Source organism: Tachysurus fulvidraco, chromosome 21 (genome assembly GCF_022655615.1).
Source record: "Tachysurus fulvidraco isolate hzauxx_2018 chromosome 21, HZAU_PFXX_2.0, whole genome shotgun sequence".
NCBI lineage: Eukaryota > Metazoa > Chordata > Actinopteri > Siluriformes > Bagridae > Tachysurus > Tachysurus fulvidraco.
The window spans coordinates 2,567,835-2,592,438 of NC_062538.1; the positions used below are offsets into that span (position 1 = coordinate 2,567,835).

Genomic DNA, 24,604 nt, shown 5'->3' on the forward strand with positions numbered 1-24,604 from the left:
AACAGAAGTCGTTTTTATTAAAACCACCAGCGATGTAAAAACAAATAGCAAGTTATTTCTTGACAACAAAATGTATAATTAGAGTGTTTTTGTCACTTGGGGAACACAACTGATAACAAGAGTGCAGATATAGACTCAGTCATTTTCAATAACTGCATTATCTTGGTTAGGTTTATAGTGAATCCCAGTAACACTAAGACATGAGACAGGAATAAACACTATGGATGAGACTACAGTCCATTGCATGGCACCATTCGTACACTTATCCACACCCACTGTAATGTATCATAGCCTTTTGACCTGCTGGAATGTTTTGTGAAGGTGGAAGGAAACTCATGGATCAGAGGACAACATGTACAATAACCCAAGATCATTATCAAACTTGGAACTCAGGCAGCAATGTTAGTCATGCCAAATAATGCCTTTACTAATGATAAAATCGCTGTAACACACACCATGGCATGGCTTATTGCTTTGTTTTTATGTCCATTGTATACTGAATTTACAACGGTCATGAGACTTGCGGCTCACTCACGACACGGGGAAGGGGCCGTTCTGTGGTTAAGGAGTCTGACTACTGATCGGACAGTTGTGAGTTCAAATGTTAGGACCACCAAAGCTGTTTCTGTTTGGGCCCCTGAGCGAAGCACTTAGCGAAGCTCTTAGCTCTTCATTAGCTCGGGTGCATAAAATGAGAAAATGTAAGTCGCTCTGGACAATGGTGTCTGCCAAATGCTATAAATGTCTGCATTTAAAGTTTGTATAAAAGTTTGTGGACTCCTTGTTGATAGATAGATAGACAGATAGATGGACAAATGGACGAACGGATAGATAGATGGATAGATATATAGATGGACGGATGGACAAACGGATGGACGGATAGATAGATAGATAGATAGATAGATAGATAGATAGATAGATAGATAGATAGATAGATAGAAGTACAGATAGTTAGATAGATAGAAGTACAGATAGTTAGATACATAGATAGATGCCTGGTAAATATGCTGTGCAGAGGGTGGTGGGTGTTGTCCAGTATGGAGAGCAGAGAGTGTTGGGTGTTGTCCAGTATGGAGAGCAGAGAGTGTTGGGTGTTGTCCAGTATGGAGAGCATAGGGTAGTGAGTGTTGTCCAGGATGGACGGCAGAAGGTTGTGGGTGTTGTCCAGTATGGAGAGCAGAGGGTGGTGAGTGTTGTCCAGTATGGAGAGTAGAGGGTGGTGAGTGTTGTCCAGTATGGATGGCAGGAGGTTGTGGGTGTTGTCCAGGATGGAGAGCAGAGGGTGGTGGGTGTTGTCCAGGATGGAGAGCAGAGGGTGGTGGGTGTTGTCCAGGATGGAGAGCAGAGGGTGGTGGGTGTTGTCCAGTATGGAGAGCAGAGGGTGGTGAGTGTTGTCCAGGATGGAGAGCAGAGGGTGGTGGGTGTTGTCCAGTATGGAGAGGAGAGGGTGGTGAGGGTTGTCCAGGTTGGAGAGCAGAGGGTGGTGGGTGTTGTCCAGGATGGAGAGCAGTCAGTCAAGGATTCTTCTCTGTGCTACTGTCCAACCACAGAGCCTGTCCTCCTCACCAGTCTGTCCAGTCTTGTATCATCTCCCTTGTTGAATATACCATTATAAATGTTATCCTCCTTTGCTGCTATACAACCCTTCTTTATTTTGGGATGCTTTCCATGAAGGAATGGAATAAGATTATGAATGATTATGAATAAATTTGGCTGATTAAAAGACTGAAACACATCTCTCCCTTAGACACAGCAAAACACCCCAAACCGCCAGATGGCGCTCTTTAGCTTCTAACACGCTTTCCATATTGATAGCCGAAGAAAAAAAAACAACAACAAGGAAAAACAAACCCGAAGCAGGCGTCAGGACAGAAAGTCCAGTGACGTGGCTTGCACAGGATCTCCTCAGTGCTGAAACACAACAATTAACAGGTTTGTTTTTCAATTTCTTTGCTGTTTCACTTCGGTGTTAGCTTCGTGTTATGATCTTAACACGGATCAGATCATAATCTTTGTACATAGATTGTAAAAAGCTTTCCTTTTCCGTAGAAGGTGTAAAATAAACAACGACAGAGGAGTATCTGACTTATAGAGTGCACTAAATGTACAACAGACAACTTGTAGGCATTCAGACAGCTTTAGTAGCTTCACTTTAGTCATTAGGACATGACATAACTGCGTGATTACAGCATCATGTCACGTGTCATGTCATTGCACTGTTCAGGCCACAGCTGTTATTGATCCTATACAGATGTGACCTTAATGACTGCACAACATAAACATGACAACATACACAGGTAGCTATTTGATCCACAATGCACCCATTCAGTGTTCTGTTAATCCTGAAAACAGATCACTATGTGTATAATGTGTTATTACTAGTTTAATAGCCATGTACATCCACATCCATATCCATCAGGTGTATAGTTATTAGACATTTCAAAGGCTTCAGACTGTATGATTTGGGATGTGAAACATCTATGAAGGTAAAGTATACCAGTGAATGTATGTGGGATGTGGTAGCTCAGTGGTTAAGGTGTTTGGCTACTGATCAGAAGGTCATGAGTTCGAACCCCAGGTCCACCAAGCTGCCACTGCTGAGCCCCTGAGCCAGGCCCTTAACCCTCAGTTGCTCAGTTGTAAGTCACTCTGGATAAGGTTGTCTGCTAAATGCCGTATTAATATACATATTAAAAATATATCTAAAATAAATATTTATGTAAATATATGAACAATAGTTCAACGAGCATGAAGGACAGAGCTTGTCCCTTACAGGACTATGCTAGAAGATGTCGGACAGCGAACACTCAGACGCTGACCCACAAGAGCAAACGAAAGGCCACGTCTCTAAAGAGCCACCCTCACCACCACCATCACCCTCACACAGCGAATCCTCGCATGATGTGCAGAGCGACAGCTCCGCCGACATAGCCCCGACTCGAAAGACGAGGAAGAGACCGGAGAACAAACCGCCTCCTGAGGTCCAGGAAAGTCCAGGAACGGCCAGTGTGACAGAAAATGCATCGAAGGTAAATCAAAGATGGAATATCTATTATATAAAAGAGAGAATAAAGTTAGTTTAATAAATAAATGAATCTATAGGTATTTATTTATTTATTTATTTATTTATTTATTTATTTAGAGAAAAATAATTAAAGTCACAAAATATTTGAACATTTACCAATTAAAAAAACAACAAGAGTTTCAATACCGTATCAGTCACTTCAAGAAAGTTTGTACTGAAATTCATTTACACACACACACGCTCTATTACACACACACACACACACACACGCACTATTACACACACACACACACACAGAGTGCGTGTGTGTGTGTGTGTGTGTGTAATAGAGCGTGTGTGTGTGTAAATGAATTTCAGTACAAACTTTCTGGAAGTGACTGATACGGTATTGAAACTCTTGTTGTTTTTTTAATTGGTAAATGTTCAAATATTTTGTGACTTTAATTATTTTTCTCTAAATAAATAAATAAATAAATAAATAAATAAATACCTATACCTACACACACACACACACACACACACACACACACACACACACGCACTATTACACACACACACACACACACGCACTATTACACACTATTACACACACACGCGCACTATTACACACTATTACACACACACACACACACACACGCACACTATTACACACACACACACAGACACACACGCACTATTACACACTATTACACACACACGCACTATTACACACTATTACACAAACACACACACACGCACTATTACACACTATTACACACACACACACACACACGCACTATTACACATTATTACACAGACACACACACACAGACACACAAACACGCACCTATTACACACACACAGACACACACACAGACACACACACACACACATGCACCTATTACACACTATTACACACACACACACACACACACACACACACGCACTATTACACACACACAGACACACACACACACAATGACACACACACGCACTATTACACACACACAGACACACACACATACAATGACACACACACTTACACACAGACACACACACTTACACAGACACACACACTATTACATACACTTACACACACACAGACACACACACTCTCGAGGTTTATCACAATATCGATATTATTTTCATTTTGTTTAAATATCTCTATATGTTCTGATATACAAGTAATAAAAGCAAACTTTTACACATACATTTTAATTGCAATGCTTTTTTCTCTCTCTTCAGGCTTCTACACAGACAGCTGTAACCCAAGGTGGTTGGGGTAGCTGGGGAAGTTGGGGGAAGTCTCTTCTTTCGTCAGCCACCGCCACCGTCGCCACCGTAGGCAAGTTCCACCATAATCACTGGCTTTTGGGCTGGTATTATGCAAACAAACAACACACACACGCACACACACTCACACTCACACCTAATTAAAATTTTCTTCACTGTTGAACAAGAATGACAAGTTCTCTCTTTCGTTCTCTGATTCAAGGCCAAGGACTGTCTCAGGTCATCGAGAAGGCAGAGACGTCTCTGGGAATTCCCAGTCCTACGGAGCTCTCTGCTCAGGTGGAGAAGGAAGATGGCGCAGAAGACAACATACCCTGTGAGCGTGTAGAAAAAATTGACACCTTTTCCCCAACTAAAAACCCTCGAAACTCACTTATAATAAAAGTCTATAATAGACAGTGTCAAATTCCTTAAAGATAAAAACCCAACCTTCTATATAAAGACCGGGAAATTAAAGAGCGACAATACCGACGCTATTATCTTTTTATACTTTACTCGTGGAAACTGCCGAATCTGTGACGTGGCAATAAAACCGAATCTTGTTCCAAATAAAAATCAGGTACCAGCTAGTAGCCAGAAATCTGATATCGATATTAAATTCAAATTTTATTTATCACATATACAACATGCAGTGAGATGTTTTTTTTTTTTGGCCTGTCCATGACATAAAATATAGAATATAAACAGAATAAAAAATAGAACAGAATAGAATACAGTAGTTATCTATACCAACAAAGGGGAAAAAATATATAGATGAAAAATGAAAATAAAAAATCTATACAGAGATATAGTGGGAATTGGGACATCCTTGATTATAATTCGGGGTAACTTAGGGTGGGTGCTATATATATGATTTTTATATCACATATGTCTTTCTTTTAAGGTATTGTGTTGTGTTGTCTCTCCCCTCAGCTCCTTCCGGCTGCAGTGAAGGAAAAGCGGCAGAAGGAGACGGGAACGTGTTGGGAAGTGCTATCGGAATGCTGTCGTCTCTGTCCAGCGTCATGCAGAACACAGTAAGAGTTTATTCGAATCTAAGTACAGCGATACCTCGAGATGCGAGTGCATCGACATACGGATTTTTCGAGATACGAGCCAAATTTTTTGCCTTAAGATACCAACAAATTTTCGAGATACGAGCATCCGAGCCACCGCTGCCCCGCCGCCGCCGAAACAAAGATCCCCAACAACCACGTGTGAGATACGAGCATCCGAGCCGCCGCCGCTGCCGCCGCCGAAACAAAGATCCCCAACAACCACGTGTGAGATACGAACATCCGAGCCGGTTTTTATTAAAACGACCGGCAGATGTTAGTGAGGAAAGAGTGACAAAAAAAAGGCAAAAACAAGTGAAGAGAAAAGCGATGAAGAAAACGAAGCAAAAAGAATGTAAAGAAAACAGAAATTGTAGCAATTATGTTTAGTTAAGGGAATTTCGGTTAAGTTCGTTAATTTTAATTTTAGTGAAGTTTAGTTAAGTTCCATTTAAGTGTAAAGTAGCATTAAGAGTGTACAGCAGCGAGTAAGTGAACGAAAGTGAAAGTGTAATTCCTCCTAACTCCTCCGCCTGTTTACTCCTCCGCCTGTTTACTCCTCCCTCAACCTCCGTGCGCATCTTCCGTTAGCTCGAGTCGTCTGATCTCCGAGGTAAATAATACACTTTAAAGTAAAACCAGTTTATTTTTTTTAACATTCTCTTTTATTACTGTATGTTTTTCTACATTATTTGTCATTTATAAACACAGGTACTGAACATTTTTCATATTCAAAACACATAAACAAGACAACTGGAGTGGAATTTTGCGAGCTGGAACGGATTAATGGGATTTCAATTCATTTAAACGGGGAAAATTGCTTTGAGATACGAGCAATTCGAGATACGAGCAAGGTCACGGAACGAATTAAACTCGTATCTCGAGGCACTACTGTACTGCCTCTTTTCCACTGGAAAGAACCGGGTGCTGGTTCAGAGCTAGCGCTGGTGCTGGTTCAAAGTTGGTTCCACTGGCGAACCTTCTAAGAACCGGTTTGCCTTTCCACCGGCTAGAGAGCATCACAGCGCCGAGTGTGACGTCACTGTATACGTGTCACGTGTCCCAGCCACGTTAGCACAGCAGCGACAAACACAACAACAATGGCGGATGTTGCTTTACTGTTAATGCTCATGGCTTTGCGAACCTACATCGGCATCCAAACGCGGCGAATAAAACGTGTACGTGCAGCTCCGTGTAATCTGTATAAACGGAGGTTGTAATCGATAAAGTACATAACGTTATTTTATCGTTAACACAGAAAAAAGTTAGCCTTAGCATGTAGCTACCTACTATCATGTGTGCTGATAATGTATCATATCGCGGTAAAGTAAAAGTGTATTAAACAATAGTATACTTAAGGCACATTATCAAATGCGCTAACATTAGCCCCGCCCACAGCCCCGCCCACAGCTCCTGACGCACGCGGTTCTTAAGTCTAGACAGCAACGTTTTGGTGCTACTTAAGAACCACTTTTCCTGGTTCAGAGCCGGTGCTTTGGCGGTCGAAACAGAAAGAACTGGTTCTGAATTAGGCTCCGAACCTGCACTCGAACTGCCTCGGTGGAAAAGGGGCAATACTTGTACATAAACCATTTCTATTCTTGAAAAATATTTGATGTCTTCGCTGATCGTTATGATGCTGTTCTATTTCTTTCCGTACTTTTCGTTTGCTTCGTTTTTTTTGTCATTCAGAGTAAAACGGTAATAAGTGGCGGACTGGATGCTTTGGAGTTTATCGGTAAGAAGACGATGGACGTGATAGCCGAAGGAGACCCCGGCTTCAAAAGAACGAAAGGCCTGATGAACAGAACATCCACGTTGTCACAGGTGTGTTTACGCTGCCTATAGAGACTCAGTGCATGAAGGTCTTGAGACTCAGTGCATGAAGGTCTTATCATCTCGACTGCTCGATACTGTGTAAATTCCTTCGTTGCGATTCCTGCTTCTCCTTCAAGGTTTTAAGGGAGGCAAAAGAACGAGAGGAACAGCAGACAGCCAAGGACGTCACCTCGGAAACAGAGAAGAAGGCTCATTATGGGATGCTGTTTGATGAGTTCCAGGGCCTGTCGCATCTAGAAGCTTTAGAGATCCTGTCCAGGGAGAGCGAAGCCAAGGTAGAGTCACGTTTGCTCTTTATAACACCGATAACCGTCTCTGTCCATTCCGATGCTGTGATCTGATTTTCAGATGCATCGATCTTACAAAAAATAAATAAATAATCGTAAATAAAACCGGTTGCATCAAAACAAAAAAGGATTTTGAATCCCATAAATGAACGAATCGACTCCGAATTTACTAAACGAATCGAACGTTCTTACGATCTGCCATTTGACCGAGAGACCGGGGAATTTCTCAGCGTTCGAAAACGTATTTTAAAACATTTTCAGTGCATTATAATGATATCCAAAGCTGCTTGATTTCGTGTCGTCGTGTATCGAATCGCAGGAGACTACTGAATCGATTCGAATCGTGTTCATGCATTAAAATCACGTCGGTTTAAATGAATAAATATGATCAATTTTAGCCTAAATATTCATACCTCTAGTGCCATTTATTTATTTATTAATTTAAAAAAAAAAAAAAAAAATAGACATGTGTCTGTAGGGGTGCACGGTGGCTTAGCGGTTAGCACGTTCGCCTCACACCTCCAGGGTTGGGGGTTCGATTCCCGCCTCCGCCTTGTGTGTGTGGAGTTTGCATGTTCTCCCCGTGCCTCGGGGGTTTCCTCCGGGTACTCCGGTTTCCTCCCCCGGTCCAAAGACATGCATGGTAGGTTGATTGGCATCTCTGGAAAATTGTCCGTAGTGTGTGTGTGAGTGAATGAGAGTGTGTGTGCCCTGTGATGGGTTGGCAGTCCGTCCAGGGTGTATCCTGCCTCGATGCCCGATGACGCCTGAGATAGGCACAGGCTCCCCGTGACCCGAGAAGTTCAGATAAGCTTCTCATGGGTTTCCTTTGGGTTCTCCGGTTTCCTTCCACTGTCCAAAAACATGATAGTAGTGGAGAGTGAATAAAATGTGTGTGTGTGTGTGTGTGTGTGTGTGTGTGTGTGTGTGTGTGTGTATAATACCTTGAAATGGACCCATCCAGGATGTAATCCCACCTCATGCCCAGTTTTCCTGGTACATCCTCCAGCTCCACAGTGACACACATTATTTACATTTACAGCTTTCTGACGGACGCCTTTATCCAGAGCGATTTACATACATTTGATCTCATTTTTTTTAATACAACTGAGCAAGTGAAGGTTAAGGGCCTTGCTCAGGGGCCCAGAAGTGTGGCAGCGAAATGGACCTGGGATTGATTCGAACTCACAACATTTGGTAATCCAACAGCTTTGAGATCATATCTGTAGGAATACATTGAATTCTGGCTTGGTGTTGTAAAATGAAACACACTCTAGTATCAGTCTGGACCTTTAGGGTGTGTTGTTGATGTGTGCAGGTGAAATCGGTGTTGACTACGTTATCGGGCGAGGAGCTGAGCGCTCTGAGGGACGATCTGGAGCAGATCAAGGAGTCCTTCTCCATGATGGAGTTCGATGACGAGGAGGTAGACGATCCACAAGGTAAACGAACGGATCCGCCGACAACGCTACGGATGTTCAGTCGGCCGTCTGGATTTTAAGTTTGTAAATAAAGTTTATTTAGTATCTTAAATGCAGATATTTTTCTGTCCTAGTCGACGAAGGTGAAAATTTTGTTAAGGAACTGACCGATGGTCTTAAAAAGCTTCAAATATCCACAACAGCAGAGAGACTTGGCAAGGTAAGAGGTTTTTTTTAAGGTATGATTGATCAAGATTATTAGTATTTAAAATAAATAAATTAAATAAAGACGATTTATTTACATTTTTCAGGCTAGGAAGAAGGCATTCGACCGAATTATGGACACGAAGAGCCCAAGTGAAGCCAAGCAGCAGCAAGAAGAAGGCAGCGAGCACGAGGCCACGGTGACTGAGTGCACTATCGAGGTGGGACTGAACCCTGTTATTATTTTGCAGCTTTTTTAAAAAAAAAAAAAAAACGTGTGGTTTTAGCTTGTGCTGTTCATCTCCTCTCCTGTAGGACGTTCACTTCTCAGCCATCACAAGCTTGGCAGAACTCACAGCCAGATCCATTGAACAGTTCCACAAGGTGGCAGAAATGATTCTTCACACCAGCACCGAGGGAGTCACTGCTCTGGAGCAAGCCAAAGTCCTAGCACAGTACGTCCTTTTATTTTTAACACATAGGACAGTGAAGAGATTAGAATGTTACAGCTTCATGATTATCATCAGGCAGCGGAAATAAATAAAATAGTGAAAGTGACATGACGTGACGTACGGCTAAGTACGGTGACCCATACTCAGAATTTGTTCTCTGCATTTAAAGGCAGGGTCTCCGATGTTTGAGAAATGCTTTAGAAAACTGAGTCGGGCCGAAAAATAAACAAAAAACGGAGCAAACGTGTAGCCAATGAGCAGAAAGGGGCGGGGCTTGTCGATATGCGGCGGAGGGGGTGTTCAGTGCGCACGTGTGACATTAGAAGAAAGCGCTTTTAACATCGACATGGAGGATAAAAACAAAGTAAGAAAGCAAAGAAAAACTTACGATAAGGACAAGAAGTAGGACGTGTTAATATAGGATCAGCTTTCCAGCGCTGGAGAGAACTGAAGGAGCAGGAAGTCGGCCACATATTCACAGGTTGGAGTTTCCCGAGTCAATAACTCCTGAGCTAAACGCTGTTACTACACAAATAACACCTCTTTTCTATCGTAGTAATGTAGAGACGCAGCTACAACCGCGTTTTGTGTAGTAACAGCGTTTAGCTCAGGAGTTAGTGACTCGGGAAACTCCGACCTGTGAATATGTGGCCGACTTTACTTAAGACGCCGAGGCGCTTTTTTCCTTCTCGATAGGTGAGTAACGTTGGTTTTTCTTTGTTACACAGAACTAATATATGCCTTTGTCCTTTACATGATTATGCTTGTGTGGCATTTTTGCTCAAGGGCACCTCAGTCGTGGCCGGCCCGAGACTCGAACCCACAACCTTAGGGTTCGGAGTCAAGCTCTCTAACCATTAGACCACGACTAATGTGTGGAAATGGTGGCTTACTGGTTAAAGCGCTTGGTTACTGGTCGGAAGGTCGGGATTCAAGCCACTGACCCACCAAGCTACCATTGCTGGGCCCCTGATCCTAACTGCAAGGCCCCTAATCCTAACTGTGCATCTCAGGGGGATTTTTCTCAATGATTCATGCTGTATTTTTCTGATCATGGTTGTTGATGCCGTAAACGGTGAGAAACGTCAGAACATAAAGAGACAGGATTAAGTGTTAAACCCAGGTAAGATGCTGTATGTGTGAAAGCAGTGTGAAGCGTGAAACAACAGGAGATTTACACTCACCTGTAAAAAGCCTGCTTGTGGCTATTTATAACAATGTTATTAAAGTGTGTTTTGTTCTCTCTCTCTTTTAGAATCACAGTCGTTCTCTGCAAGGAGATTTCAGTGCTGTCGAAAAAATTCACAGCTTGTTTAGCTACAGTCGGGGTAAGAGCAATAAATGTATTAGTTCTCTAGTTAACAGATAATACGCCTCGGTTCTTAGACGTCTCCATTTTTTGACTCATAAATTGTAAATGTAAGGAAATCCTTCTTCTTTCCTTCACAGTCAAATGAAAAAGGAGAAGTGCTGAATCCGTTAATCACTGGAGTTTTCCTGGAGGTTTGTTTCATCAAATTACATTTTGTGAATGGGAATTAAACACGTTTTAGATTCACACAGTGGATTAAACACAAATACTGCTTTAGAGTAGATTCACAACAACAGCAATAATCAATTAATTAAGTAAAAGGTTCGTTAGTATCTCCCTCTCTCTCTCTCTCTCTCTCTCTCTGTCTCTCTGTATCTCTCTTTCTGTCTGTCTCTCGCTCTCTCTCTCTCTCTCTCTCTCGCTCTCTATCTCTCTCTCTCTGTCCCCCCCTCTCTCTGTCTCTCTCTCTCTCTCCCTGTCTGTCTCTCGCTCTCTATCTCTCTCTCTCTCTCTGTCTGTCTCTCGCTCTCTATATCCCTCTCTCTGTCCCCCTCTCTCTCTGTCTCTCTTTCTGTCTGTCTCTCGCTCTCTCTCTCTCTCTCTTTCTGTCTGTCTCTCGCTCTCTCTCTCTCTCTCTCTCTGTCTGTCTCTCGCTCTCTATCTCTCTCTCTCTGTCCCCCCCTCTCTCTCTCTCTCTCTGTCTGTCTCTCACTCTCTATCTCTCTCTCTCTCTCTCTGTCTGTCTCTCGCTCTCTCTCTCTCTGTCTGTCTCTCTCTGTCTGTCTCTCGCTCTCTATCTCTCTCTCTCTGTCCCCCTCCCTCTCTCTCTGTCTCTCTCTCTATCTCTCTCTCTGTCCCCCTCCCTCTCTCTCTGTCTCTCTCTCTCTCTCTCTGTCTCTCGCTCTCTATCTCTCTCTCTCTGTCCCCCTCCCTCTCTCTCTGTCTGTCTCTCGCTCTCTCCCCCTCCCCCCTCTCTCCCCCCTCTGTCTCCCTCTTTGTCTCTCTCTCCCCCCCATCTCCCTCCCTCTCTCTCTCCCTCTTTCTCCCTCCCCCTCTCTTCCCCCTCCTCTCTTCCCTCTTTTCCTCTCTGTTTCCCCCACCTCCCTCTCTCTACCCCCCCCTCCTCCCTTTTTCCACATTTTTATTTTTACAACCTGGAACTAAAAAAAAATGTATTAATAAGGATGACTGGTCGTGAATCTACACAATAATGCCAAACAATACTGGGAAAACAATAGCACAAAACACTACAATGTAAAAGCAAAACCAACCACAAAAGTGCATGTGTTCTCCCCTTTGCTGTGAAACCCTTAAATTATTATTTTTATTTTTATGGCATAGTTACAGCACCAGGTTTATACCTTTCTAGTGAAGAATATAAGAAAAGTTTATTACTCGATTCCGCCCCCTAGTGAAATAACCGAGTTGTTCTTTTTTTTCTTTCTTTCTTTCATTCAAATTACAATACAGAAGAACTTTGAATGTTACACTGAAGATACCTGGACAAGTTTTTTTTTTTTTATTTACCTTTAGAGTCTTATGTATGCTTTCTGCAAATATCACGTGACATAAGGAGGCAGTTTACTCACCTGGCCACTTTATTAGGAACACTTTCATGAACGAGCACATGTATGTGTTCCTATTAAATTCCCCACCGTATGAAGGGTTTTTTTTCCCCCCAGGAAAACCAAATGACTCAGAGAACCTAAACCGAGATACTTGCCGAGTATTTATTTTTATTGCCGGAATGTTTGTGTGTTTTATTAATTCAGATCTTACGGTTTTCCTCTACTTTTTATTCCTAGGCCTCCAACAGTGCTTCCTATATCCAGGATGCCTTCCAGCTTTTAATGCCAGTGCTAGAAGTATCTCACATCGAAAGAACAGCAGACTCGAGTCACTGAAATCCACTCCACACTCTTCCGTGCCAAGTGGGAATTTAGACGGAAATAAGGAACAATTCCACCTACCTGTACTACAGATTTTGGAGTATCATGAAACACAAAATGGATTTTTATTGTATTAATTTTACCAAAAATATATTGTTGGTTTTTTGTAATTTTTCGAAGATGTTAATGCTTTTGTCGTATTCTGAAATATGACGATTTTGAAGCTTTATGCAGCATCAGCTGTTTAATCCTAAAGAACTTTTTTTTTTTAACAAACAATTCTAATCACATTGATAATGAAGCTGTCAGTATTGTTTTGACCTACATAAGTTTTGACTACAAGAATTGTAGATTTTAAAGAAACCTGTTGTGTAACCTCTTATTTAAGCATGCGAGTCATCGTTATGTGATCGAAGGATACGATCCTCATGTTGAGGTTCTGTTCTGCTGCGGTTCAGTTCGGTTAACACGTTAGCGTTTGGATACTTTATACAAGAAGAATAAAAGTAGGTTCTGCATGTCGTATGGTGTAATGTGGTCTATTTCTCAGACATAATTGAGCTTTTTATTGGACATTATACTAATAGCATTTTGAGTGTATGAAGCTACACTATTAAAAATAAAAAAATAAAAGGGACTTTCTAACACTTTGCTGTATTTTTATTTTATTTACTTGTCTGGGGGAATTCAGAATTTCTCTTTAAAAAATATGAGATATACTGAATATAAAGATAGAACTTCTTCAAAATATAAAAGCAAGAGGCGGCTCATTTTTGTTCTAAAGGCGTTCACAGGGATTTGAACACTAGATAAAAATTTTTCCTGCTTGTGATGTTTCAAAAAAAATATTTAAACAATTATCTAGAACCAATAGACTTTTCAGATTTAAGAAGAATAATGGAGGGTTGAATATTACTATACGGTCAGGAGCTGCATGCTGGCAGTTAGAAGGTGGATTTTTAGGTGATTCTGCAGAATTGAACAGTAGAAAATCCAACTGTTTTCATTCATGATCTGCCGCTTAAAGCGTTTAAACACAAAAAATGTTTTCTCTTATTTTAGTGTTGAACTGGAGAACTCCTAATGTAAAATGCACGGTCTGTTATAGTATAATTGGAATCACTATGTACCTTGGTCTTTGTAATATGTAGCTGAATGTGAGCTAATAGATTATAACATGTCCAGAAATATGTAACTGCTTATCTTTATGACAAACACCTGAGAGAGACAATTTTCATGATTATATGTATACAAAAATATTTCACATCAATCCAGTCATATTTAGTCATACAAAAGCCAAAGACGAAACTGAAGAATTAAAACACTGACTCTAAATCCTAGCCCACATTACCACACATTCGTAATCACCTTATTTTTTTTAATCTGCATGACAAATCAACAAGTACACACGTTTATATCCATACATTAAAATAACACCACAGAGTTAAGCGTTAAGTGGTGGAGCAGAAGCAGAAATGTTCATCTGTTGTAATTTTTCTGTTAAAGACGCCTCTGGGTTTTCCGTGGAGTCAGTGAGAGGCTCCAGATACGTCGGACCTGCAACTTTCTTGCCAGTCAAGGGATCGACCACGGCCCCGACTTTAAACACAATCTCCGCCAGTTCATGCCTGACATGTTTGGTTCGCCTTTCCGGTAAAGCCTTCAGCAGTACGATGTCCCCAACTGTGCACTGCTCCAAAGCATCATGGGCGAAGTACGTCTTCCTTTTGTTGTAAAACTGTCAGTGAAGAAGAAAAGTCATGTAGGTGTAGAAATACTAAAACCGTACTATTACGGTTATGATTTTGCTAGTAAATCAAAGAACTGGTTGAAATTCTTGCAAAACTGTTTTGGCTGTATAGACAGCTCCAGAAGTATTGGCACCAGGGCTCACAAGTATCACACATTGAGCATGACAGTCACTCATTTCGGTCTTTTGTCACGCTCCCGCCACACATTTTTTCTCACGCAGAAAAACTTATTTATCATATATTTATGTATATTTATATGCCGCAGCACCCAAAATGTATCAGTCCGCACCGCTGTCTCTATGGAACCGGGCAGGAATCAAGCGCGTCTCCCCTGGAGCTCTTAGTCGAGCCGGACACTTATCAGCCAATCAAAAAAAGAGGCTACAGAACAGCCAATCAGAAAATAGTACTATTGTATCTGGGTAATATTTAACGCAACAACCAATGAAAAAAAGAAAACATAACCTGGAATTGTTCAGCATCACTTTGAGCACAGAGTAAGTCATGATCTCCTGTTTTAATGTTACTACAAATTCACAACTTGTTTGACACGATGACATTGTGACTGCTGTTAGAGACGTTTCCCAGATAATCAGCATCAGTTTTTCACGAGTGTCTGTAACTTCGCCAACAGATTTACAGCCTGTTTACTGACAACACCTGCTCAGAACAAGTAGTCTAGGCCAGTGGTTCTCAAACTGGTGGCCCTGAGATGGGGCCACAAAACATCTGAGCAAGAGAGGCCCCTGGTTCCTTTTTTCAAAAGGTGACTGGATTGAACCAATTTGGGAGGCTATCAAAGATCACAGCCTTGGTTTTAGTGCTTCCATGTTATAATGCTGATGCCGAGAGGGTATTTTCGATGGTCGGTTTGAACAAAACCTCAACACGAAACAGCTTGTCTCTGGATGGGACATTGTCCTCAATCATGACCTTAAAAATGTCTGGGTTTGTGCTGAACTGTTTAAAATGGGAGCAACATTACAAATGATAAAGGAGTCCAAAAAAGGCAAACAAACACTTACAATAAACACCAGTCATAATCTCTCTCTCTCTCTCACACACACACACTCACACACACTCACACACACACATATTAATAAATACTTTGTATTTGGTTAAATTGTGTTCAGTTTTTTTTTTGTTTAAACCAATAATTCTGAAGCTGACTGTACTGCCACTGAATCTAGAAACGTCTCACCACCTTCTTAATGAATAAAATGTTTAGTACCTTGAGTAAATAAGGATCTAGGACCAGTCTAGTAACACGAACTTTTGTTGTTTTCCTCATCTTGGTCCCAATGACTCGCCCAATGATCCATTTAGCATGAACCGAGGCTTGTTTCACAGACATCTTTACTTCCTGTATCCTGAAAATGAGCGTTAATGAGATTATATAAGCGTTAAAACATCAGCAGACTGAAATTCAGACCGCATCAATAACCTCAGGACTCACACAGCAAACACGATACTAACCGTTTACGTCACTATTTAAACCAACCGAGAACTAGAAAATACATGAGATTTCCGTGACATCATATAAACACCTTAACAACTATTTAAAAACAGCAAAATCCTACCACAGTGAGGTAAATAACTACAATAAACTTCACAAAATTCCGCATGGATACTGCACCGTGAATGTCAAGTTAAGCGTCGCACGCTAATGACGTCATCACACGCGACCGTTTGTAGAGGACGAGCTAATCGATCATCAACAACAAGAAATAATTTTTTTTTTAAATTTTTTATCCTTCTTATTGTCTTAAGTTAAATTATACTACGTGTTAAAACGTGTTAGACAAACATATGTTTATTTTTGATCAGATTGTTCAGATCTGTTGTTGTAGTTTGACAAAAGTTCAGGTTATAATTCTATTGAATTCTATAGTAAAAGTTCATTCTCATGTGATCCAGGTTATGAAATGAACTTTCTGATAACATAACAAGCTCGATTTCTTTGTCTTATTAACTTAAAAACAATAAAAAATAATGTCTGTTGTCTTATAATGGGATATAAAGTGATAACAGGCTCCATATTGTCTTATAGATGATTCGCATCCATAATAACATTTATTTGAACAATGATGGCATCAATGTTCTGTCTATAATGCAATGTACAATTACTACAATCTTAATAAATCTTTAATACAACACCAAATATGATCTCATGCTTTGCTGGGAGAACAACATTGACTTAATATAGTGAAACTACAGTACATTAAATAGATAACAGAGGGTCAGATTTGCCCATTATAAACATCCTGTATATTAGCCAGTGTCATATCCTTATCATATCCTCAGGGCTCTCACGTTTTGAAGACAGGCAAGCCCCCAGCCACCCATCACTGATGCTTCACGTCTCATGTCCTGGATCATCTCCTGGATGTCTGCCGCTTTAATCATAACTATTAAGCTTATACTGAACATCTTTTCAGCACCAACTGAGTCAATCATATTCAATTCCAGAAGAATAATGATGTATAAACATATCTGGTGTCACACAGAAGAGTATGGCTTCCCTTCCTCATGACGCTGTCATCACTGGTCTACTCATTAGGGATCTAAATCTACATCTGGTTTTCTGTAAAGCTGTGTTGTGACTTTGTTCATTGTTCAAAGCCTTATGTAAATAAAACTGAATCAAATTGAATTGAAATGTAGCTTGATCTGTGTTTGGAAATGTTGGTAAATTAATGTCATACACCACTAGTCTAGTAGAGTTAGGCTTAGGTCATGTCATTAATGCTTCAATTATGTGACATGAGATTTGCCAAAAATAAGCACACCCCCTCCTAACTCTGCCTTACAAAAGCCCCTGACACCCCCCTGGCTCTATACCTGAAATGGCCCCATCTCATGGTTTTCAAAGGGGTCCACTGGCCCTCCACCCTGTTAGCTCATTGTCTCTAACAGGGTGGACATCTGCGTAATAAATTTAAGTACTATGACACTTTGCTTATTCCATTCTGTAAGTTTATTTCGAATTATTGATATTTGTACATATTCAGTCATACTGTATAAGCAGCATGCACTGTGATTGGTATAAGTGATACGTCTTGTCCAGCACACTAATGATATTCTGAGATCATATGTCTCATGGAACAGTCACAGTCTCTAAAAAAAGATGAGTCACGGTCAAAACTTGAAAGTACATAGAAGAACTCGTGAATACGTAGAAACACTCGGAAGGATTTAAAAGAACATTGAAAAACATAGAACAACTCAGACGGACATAGAAAACTTGAAAGGACGTAGATGGTCTCTGAAGTACAAATGTAGAAGAACTCTGAAGTATGAAGAAGAACTCGGAAGGACGTAAAGGTAGGTAGAACTCGAAAGTATGTAGACGAAATTGGAAGGACATAGAGGACACAGGGAACATGATTGACTGAACCGATTAATCGAATGTTCATACATACAGAGCGAATCTGTTTCACAATGAACATCATCTCATTTTTGCATCACAATTTATTCTTATACCTCTAATAATAATCACCTTTTCCAGTCTTCACCCGTCCAATTTTCATGAGTCTGGGAACATTGTAGTTTCAGATTCCTGTTATTGGATGATGCTGTGTGTCAAGGGGTGACATTCTGTCGTGCGATCTAAGATCCTTTACTGAGTCTTCCTGTCAGCTTGAACCAGCTTCTGGTGATTTTTCTCTGGCCTCTATCATGAACAATGTGAACTTACATGAAGTTATTTGGTATTTTTATAATTTTATTGTACCATTCTTTGTAAACGCTGTTGTTTGTGAAAATCCCAGGATGTCTGTACTCAAACCAGTCCATCTGGCCCCAACAACCAATGATTTTTAGATGTAACTGGACAATTTTATGCATTGAATTATTATAATGAAAGAAACCTAGATTTTTCATAATGTTCCCAGTGCTCGGTTTTTATTTGTCAGTGAAGAGTTCTGTCTCATCTGCTAACCATAACAACTTCACCGATAACATTTTGTGCATGCACCACAGAGAGCATATGGTTTTCTGATCCTGACCACACCACAGTTTCGGATCTGAACACATTTTTTACACACACTGAATTCTGAAGTGTAAGACAACCACATGAGTGTGATAATATCCCTTAAAATAAAAAGCCCCAAAGTCCTCATTTTACCTTGTTTATCCTTAGTATTAGTATTAGTAATGTGTGTGTGTGTAGTTCTAAAATTCTTTAGACTGGTAACAAAAATGTATGTACAAACGATGGTTGTAACTTTAGTAATAGACAGAGTTTGATTTGAATTAAAATGAGCAACTTGTTAATAGTGTTTAGTCTTACATTTAATAGTAGAACAAAATTAAAGCTAAGCATATCTTTTTTTTTCTCTGTAAACGTTCCAGGTCTTTTCTGGCATGCATTTGGACCTGGCGTAAAGTCAAGAGGGATTTGGTCTTTGTAAAAACGGGGAGACGTGTCTAAAATAAAGAAACAGGTCATGCCGTACTCTAATGTCTGCTTAACATGGCAAGAGTAAGTAATCCCTGAATGGGAATTGGACGAGAGCCAAAGCAGCACAATCTGGTATTAATCAGAAACGCACAGAAAACACGGTCTGTTGCTAAGCTATTCCCATTTAAGGCAGTGCAGTGGCATAGTTATATCACGGTTATTTCTCCAACCAATCAGTAATGAATAAATGTCATTATTTGCAGGAATTTGTGCAGGATGAAATCATATATTACAATATACAGTGGAATGAACTGTATGTTAAAGCTTGTTTTTATGCAGTAAAAATGGTTGTAACATTAGACGGAATTATGAATTAGTTGTACAGGTGACGCATGGGTCTATTATTTATTTATTTGTTTGTTTGTTTGTTTGTTTATTTCTGCCATCTTGTGTTTTCTAATAGGATGAAAAGTGGTACAACTTTTCATAGATCATGCACAGGCAATACCATGAATTAAAAAAAAAATCTTGTTGTTGGCATAAAAATAGGTTTTCTTTATTTCTCTTTGTACCATACACCAAGAAAAGTTCCAAAAAAACAAAAACAGTTTGTCGAACCCATTTCCGATCTCTGGGACGCTCCAAGCGTTTGTTCATCTAAAACGCAGCTAAAATTTATCTTCGACACTAAAATTGAGTGTAAGATTATCAACAGAGGAAAAACACGTGATTCATGATTAATTTAGATCAGACTCACAGAAACAACATCATTCATTTTTTTAAACTGATTGAAAATATCCCATAAGTCCATTTCCATTCCACTAGCAGACTCTAACACCAGTGTACTGGTAAAAAGGGTTAAGAACTTTAGGCCCACTGCCAGTCGGATGCCATGTAACGTCTGATATTTATTGTTTTTTCTGACTACAACTCTTAGGACACTTGAGATGCTTCTTGGCTATTGTTTCCTGTTTGTAGCAAGAGATCACTAGATTTGGAAACTAGCTCATGTCATTCCGTCCTTTAACAGTTTAACGAGGTTTGTTTAAGGCTGTTAGTAAACTTTATACTCTTGTTATTTTGCCAGCAAGCAATTTGAAAAGTGCATTGGGGTAAAATACACTTACATCCACTTCCAGGCAAATTTATTACAGTTGTTTATTATTACAGTTGTTTAAAACTTCTTAATTATTGCCCTAACAAGCAGTAATTTGATATGGGCGTTTTCTGATGTTTGGATGTTTGATTTAATGAATGCACTTTTTCTTTCTCATTGGATTTGTGTAATGTTTGCTAACCTTCCTCATGTTTTTAAATGACTAATGGAATTTGCCTTGGATATCAAATCACGCAAATAAACACACAGGCTAAAGCACCATATATATTTAGTGTGCTATTAAAAACTAAACAAAACTAATCAAAGGCAAACTATTACCAAGGGTGCCAATAATTCTTGGTATGATGATAACACTCAAGTCTGGCATTGAAGAAGAAGAGGACGAAGAAGAAGAGGCAGTTTACTGCATCATACCATTTACACATTTTATATATACAGTAATGTAATGCAATGACACTCATATTTGTGAGCTCGTTATTAATTACCAGCTTGAGGTCTCTGTGTAAGACGTAATCATGTTGTTTTTCATATGTCAGCTTAATGATGCTGTCCTTATTTATTACCTAGTTGCTTGTGGTTTGTGGCTTAAATTTAGTCAGTGATGTAGTTTTCCTGCCACATTGCTCTATATTCTCATGTCATGTTTGTCACTTCTAAAGCCAAATACAGTCTGAAATCATCCACATGTATAATGTATAATGCGTTAATTCTTTATTTATGACCGTTTATAGGGAATTAGCATGATGTACAGACATGTTCTCTTATTCCAACACTTCATTTCACACTACCCTGTATTTATTTGCATTGAATTATACGTGTATGTTATAAGCAAACTCTTTAGAGTTACTTTGAATAAAAGCAGTCTGAAGAAAGAAACCTCTCTCTCCTGCTCATTTAATTCAATGAAATTCATTTATTTACTATCAATTTACTAACAAGGGGACACGGTGGCTTAGTGGTTAGCACGTTCGCCTCACACCTCCAGGGTTGGGGGTTCGATTCCCGCCTCCGCCTTGTGTGTGTGGAGTTTGCATGTTCTTCCCGTGCCTTCGGGGGTTTCCTCCGGGTACTCCGGTTTCCTCCCCCGGTCCAAAGACATGCATGGTAGGTTGATTGGCATCTCTGGGAAATGTCCGTAGTGTGTGAGTGTGTGAGTGAATGAGAGTGTGTGTGTGCCCTGTGATGGGTTGGCACTCCGTCCAGGGTGTATCCTGCCTTGATGCACGATGACGCCTGAGGCTCCCCGTGACCCGAGGTAGTTCGGACAAGGGGTAGAAAATGAATGAATGAATGAATGAATGAATTTACTAACAATTGACAGCTTTACAGAAGCATAGAGACAGAATAAAAATGTTTAAGTTTAAAAGTAATTTACTATTTATCTCTAAAATCTACTAATGATCAAGTCTGAGGTGACGGTGATGAGGAAAAAACTCCCTGACATCCCAGTTCACCAAACACTCTATGCATAATAATGTTGTTCTTGTGTAAGGACAGATTTTGATGACTAAGAGTAAAAAGATGCTGCAGGGACCAAAAATCGCTTAGGGCCAACCTCAGCCATAAAATATTTGATTGTGTTTGTGTTGCTCGTTAATTCTCTTTAGCTGACGCCTTCAGATAGCTTTTAACATTCCCATATGGCCATCTATCAAATCTGACCAGACTGTTGTTTTTTGCAGAGGGACTAAAGCAGGGAGGCAAATGTAGCAAAGGTAGCAAAGATAGCAAAAGCAGGATAAGGAAAAGGAGAGCTTAGCCAGCTCACTAAACATTGCTCAGGGAAAAAAGTGAAATGATTCGTTATGGATAAAGCGTCTAAATCTTTAATTAAGTTTGGAAATATCCAGCCAGAAATGTGCACAAAACCTGTAAAATTGTGCTACTTTTAAATATCTTTTTAAAATCATTTTAAATGATTAAATTAATGTTATTGTTTTCATATAAAAGTGAACATTCATTCATTCATTCATTCATTCATTCATTCCTTCATTCATTCATTCCCACTTATCCAAACTTCTCGGGTCACGGGGAGCCTGTGCCTATCTCAGGCGTCATCGGGCATCGAGGCAGGATACACCCTGGATGGAGTGCCAACCCATCACAGGGCACACACACACCATGCATGTCTTTGGACTGGGGGAGGAAACCGGAGTACCCGGAGGAAACCCCCGAGGCACGGGGAGAACATGCAAACTCCACACACACAAGGCGGAGGTGGGAATCGAACACCGACCCTGGAGGTGTGAGGCGAACGTGCTAACCACTAAGCCAACGTGCCCCCCCATAAAAGTGAACATTTGTTGCTTATTTAAATCTGTTAGAAGATGCAGTCCGTATTTAAGCGGCTACGCGACTAACTCTATTTAGTTTGCTAATGAATTAATCTGAAGTAAAATATCCTCTAATTAACCAATTTTTAACATTAGTGAGAATGTGACTTTCTGTCTAGCCAATTTACATCAGCTACTGTAATGGATGTTAATCTAACCACGAATTAGCAAAGAAAACAAAGTAAAATGTTAGCAAATCACTGAAACCTACATCAACATGTTTGTTTCAATTTGATAAAGTTCATGCTTTTTAGTTATTTGTTGTCAGGACTCAGCCCGGACTTTGGCCACGTGCATTTTGTTGATGTTCTTTGTCACGTGTCTGCCCCGCCTTTGTCTGCTCCTCCCGTCTCTACACACCTGTTTCCCATTGTCATCACCTTGTCTATTTATCTGTGCCACGTGGCCTTTTGCAGCGCGGAATCTACCGTTGTCTTGTCCTGTCTTTAGTCTGTGTCATGTTTAGTGTTCTTGTGTTATTAAACCCTGTTTATTTCGCCATCCTGAATCTGGGTCTGTTCTATCCCGCATACGTGACATTTGTATTTGTTTACTCCAGCATACTGAAACATTTACAGCGGCGAGCCAGAAGAGCTTTTACAGCTTACAGTCACAAGCTGGATGACAGAAGGGATTTGTAATTAGTACAAAAACATTAAAAAATAAGTGTTTTTTTTTTCTCAACAAACAGTAAAACCTACTGAAATAGGTAACATGACCGAGCACAACTTTACATATCGATACTCTTTACTGACACCTTTACTAGACGGATTGAGCTAAATGTACCTACGTCGTTACAAAATTGAGAGTTATGTAGACAATTAGAGAAGAACAAGATCGTTCCATGTGCTTAAGACCTGGTTGGTTTATCTGGATAGAACAGGAAGTACAGAAAGTGAAGATGGCTTTCGGATTTAAGGTGGAATGCTAGCTTTAGGGTATTTTCTTGCACGGGAGATTTGCAGAACAGTTTCTATTAAGAAGTGTGTGATTGATTTGCTCCCAAAAATACACAAACCTTTAGAAATAATCCATTTACCCACCAGGTGTCTTTTATAAGGTGACTTCACAGACAGCCCAGAACAACATGAGGTCAGTTGGGAAACAAAAATCACCAAGCAGAAGGGCATAAATCATTTCTTAATTACTTGAATAATATTTTTTCCTCACCAAAATATTATTTGGTGAAATTACTCACCATGTGGGTCATGGTTTATAAAGGTTTCCTCCTATGTCACTCTTTACAACAACAGGCCCTGCTGTATTCCAGTGAGGTAGCACACACATATACATGCACACCGATCTCTATATAAGTATGCATGCTACATTTGGCCTCAGCATGATTACGTGACCTGAACAAGGCTACTCTGTGTGCGATATGTCAGACGTGAGAAATCAGCCTGCTGGATTACACATTCTGCCAAGAATGAAGAACTTTTGCTATCTTGGAAGCGAATGATGTAGAACCTGGATCGACATATGGAGATGATCGTACTGAAAGGCACACACTGATGCATGCATAGCATGAGTTACAGTGGAAGTCGGCTGGCTGGGTGGCAATGAGGCATGTCATGAGGACATATCTCAGAGTGTTCATCTTTCCTTTGTGGCTTATTCTACAGTCGGTAAAAAAATTGTGTCGTTTACACAAGCACAAAGTCCCTGTTTTCACTGATCCTTAGCAATGAAGCTGCTCAAACTGAACAGAGGATCTCTGTAACCACAGAAGTTTGGGTATTTGGTCTAAAAGGTCTGGTGCTCATGCTCACAAACAACTATGTCATACAGATTTTGGGGGAAATAATTTGTCAGCTGAAAAATCCCAGATATCATCTCACCTCTTTTCCATAACACAAGTGCCATTAGTTTTTAAAAAAAAAATTACATCAGCAGGATTTTAGAAGAATATTGCGGTGTTAAATATAAATGAAATCCATCAGAAATCCGACTCTTTGGGCCTTCCTCAGAAAGCATAATCTTCAGAGTACTTGTCCTTACCTGTATACCTCTAAAACATTTCCATAACCTTGATATATTCTGGGTCAGGGCTCTGGGGCCCTCCGTTCAATTTTGTGTGTCATGCTTCTTGGTAAATAGCTGAACATTCTAAAAAAACTTTTTTAGTAGCTTAATTCAGGACCAGAATTAAAAACCAAATGACAACATTTACAAATAAGACTGAAATTTAAATGCTGAATTTTTTGTATAAATAATCAATCTTCCCATAGGAGAATATTGTGAGCATATTGTAAACATTTATTATTCA

At 40.1% G+C, this 24,604-nt stretch overlaps 2 protein-coding genes across 4 annotated transcripts; one reads left to right on the top strand and one right to left on the bottom strand.

The window, feature by feature from the left end:
- The first annotated feature begins 1,776 nt into the window (after positions 1-1,776).
- On the top strand, positions 1,777-13,382 carry fam114a2 (family with sequence similarity 114 member A2). The gene is made up of 14 exons (XM_027177348.2): positions 1,777-1,932; positions 2,776-3,029; positions 4,250-4,349; positions 4,500-4,613; positions 5,210-5,313; positions 7,024-7,158; positions 7,287-7,445; positions 8,776-8,899; positions 9,013-9,098; positions 9,190-9,303; positions 9,398-9,537; positions 10,790-10,862; positions 10,984-11,037; positions 12,652-13,382. The coding sequence occupies exons 2-14, from the start codon at positions 2,790-2,792 to the stop codon at positions 12,748-12,750; spliced, it is 1,542 nt and encodes a 513-aa protein (XP_027033149.2). The 5' UTR covers positions 1,777-1,932; positions 2,776-2,789; the 3' UTR covers positions 12,751-13,382.
- Positions 13,383-14,096: 714 nt separating this feature from the next.
- Positions 14,097-16,267, bottom strand: mrps17 (mitochondrial ribosomal protein S17). 3 transcript variants are annotated; one of them, XM_027177352.2, is made up of 3 exons: positions 16,123-16,267; positions 15,718-15,856; positions 14,097-14,473 (listed from the first exon to the last, which is right to left on the bottom strand). In XM_027177352.2, exons 2-3 carry the CDS (start codon positions 15,838-15,840, stop codon positions 14,180-14,182), a joined length of 417 nt encoding a protein of 138 aa, XP_027033153.1. In that variant the 5' UTR covers positions 15,841-15,856; positions 16,123-16,267; the 3' UTR covers positions 14,097-14,179. The 3 variants fall into 3 exon arrangements, with proteins under 3 accessions (XP_027033153.1, XP_027033151.1, XP_027033152.1); XM_027177350.2 differs by having other exon boundaries at positions 16,067-16,210; XM_027177351.2 differs by having other exon boundaries at positions 15,963-16,158.
- Between the last annotated feature and the right edge of the window lie 8,337 nt (positions 16,268-24,604).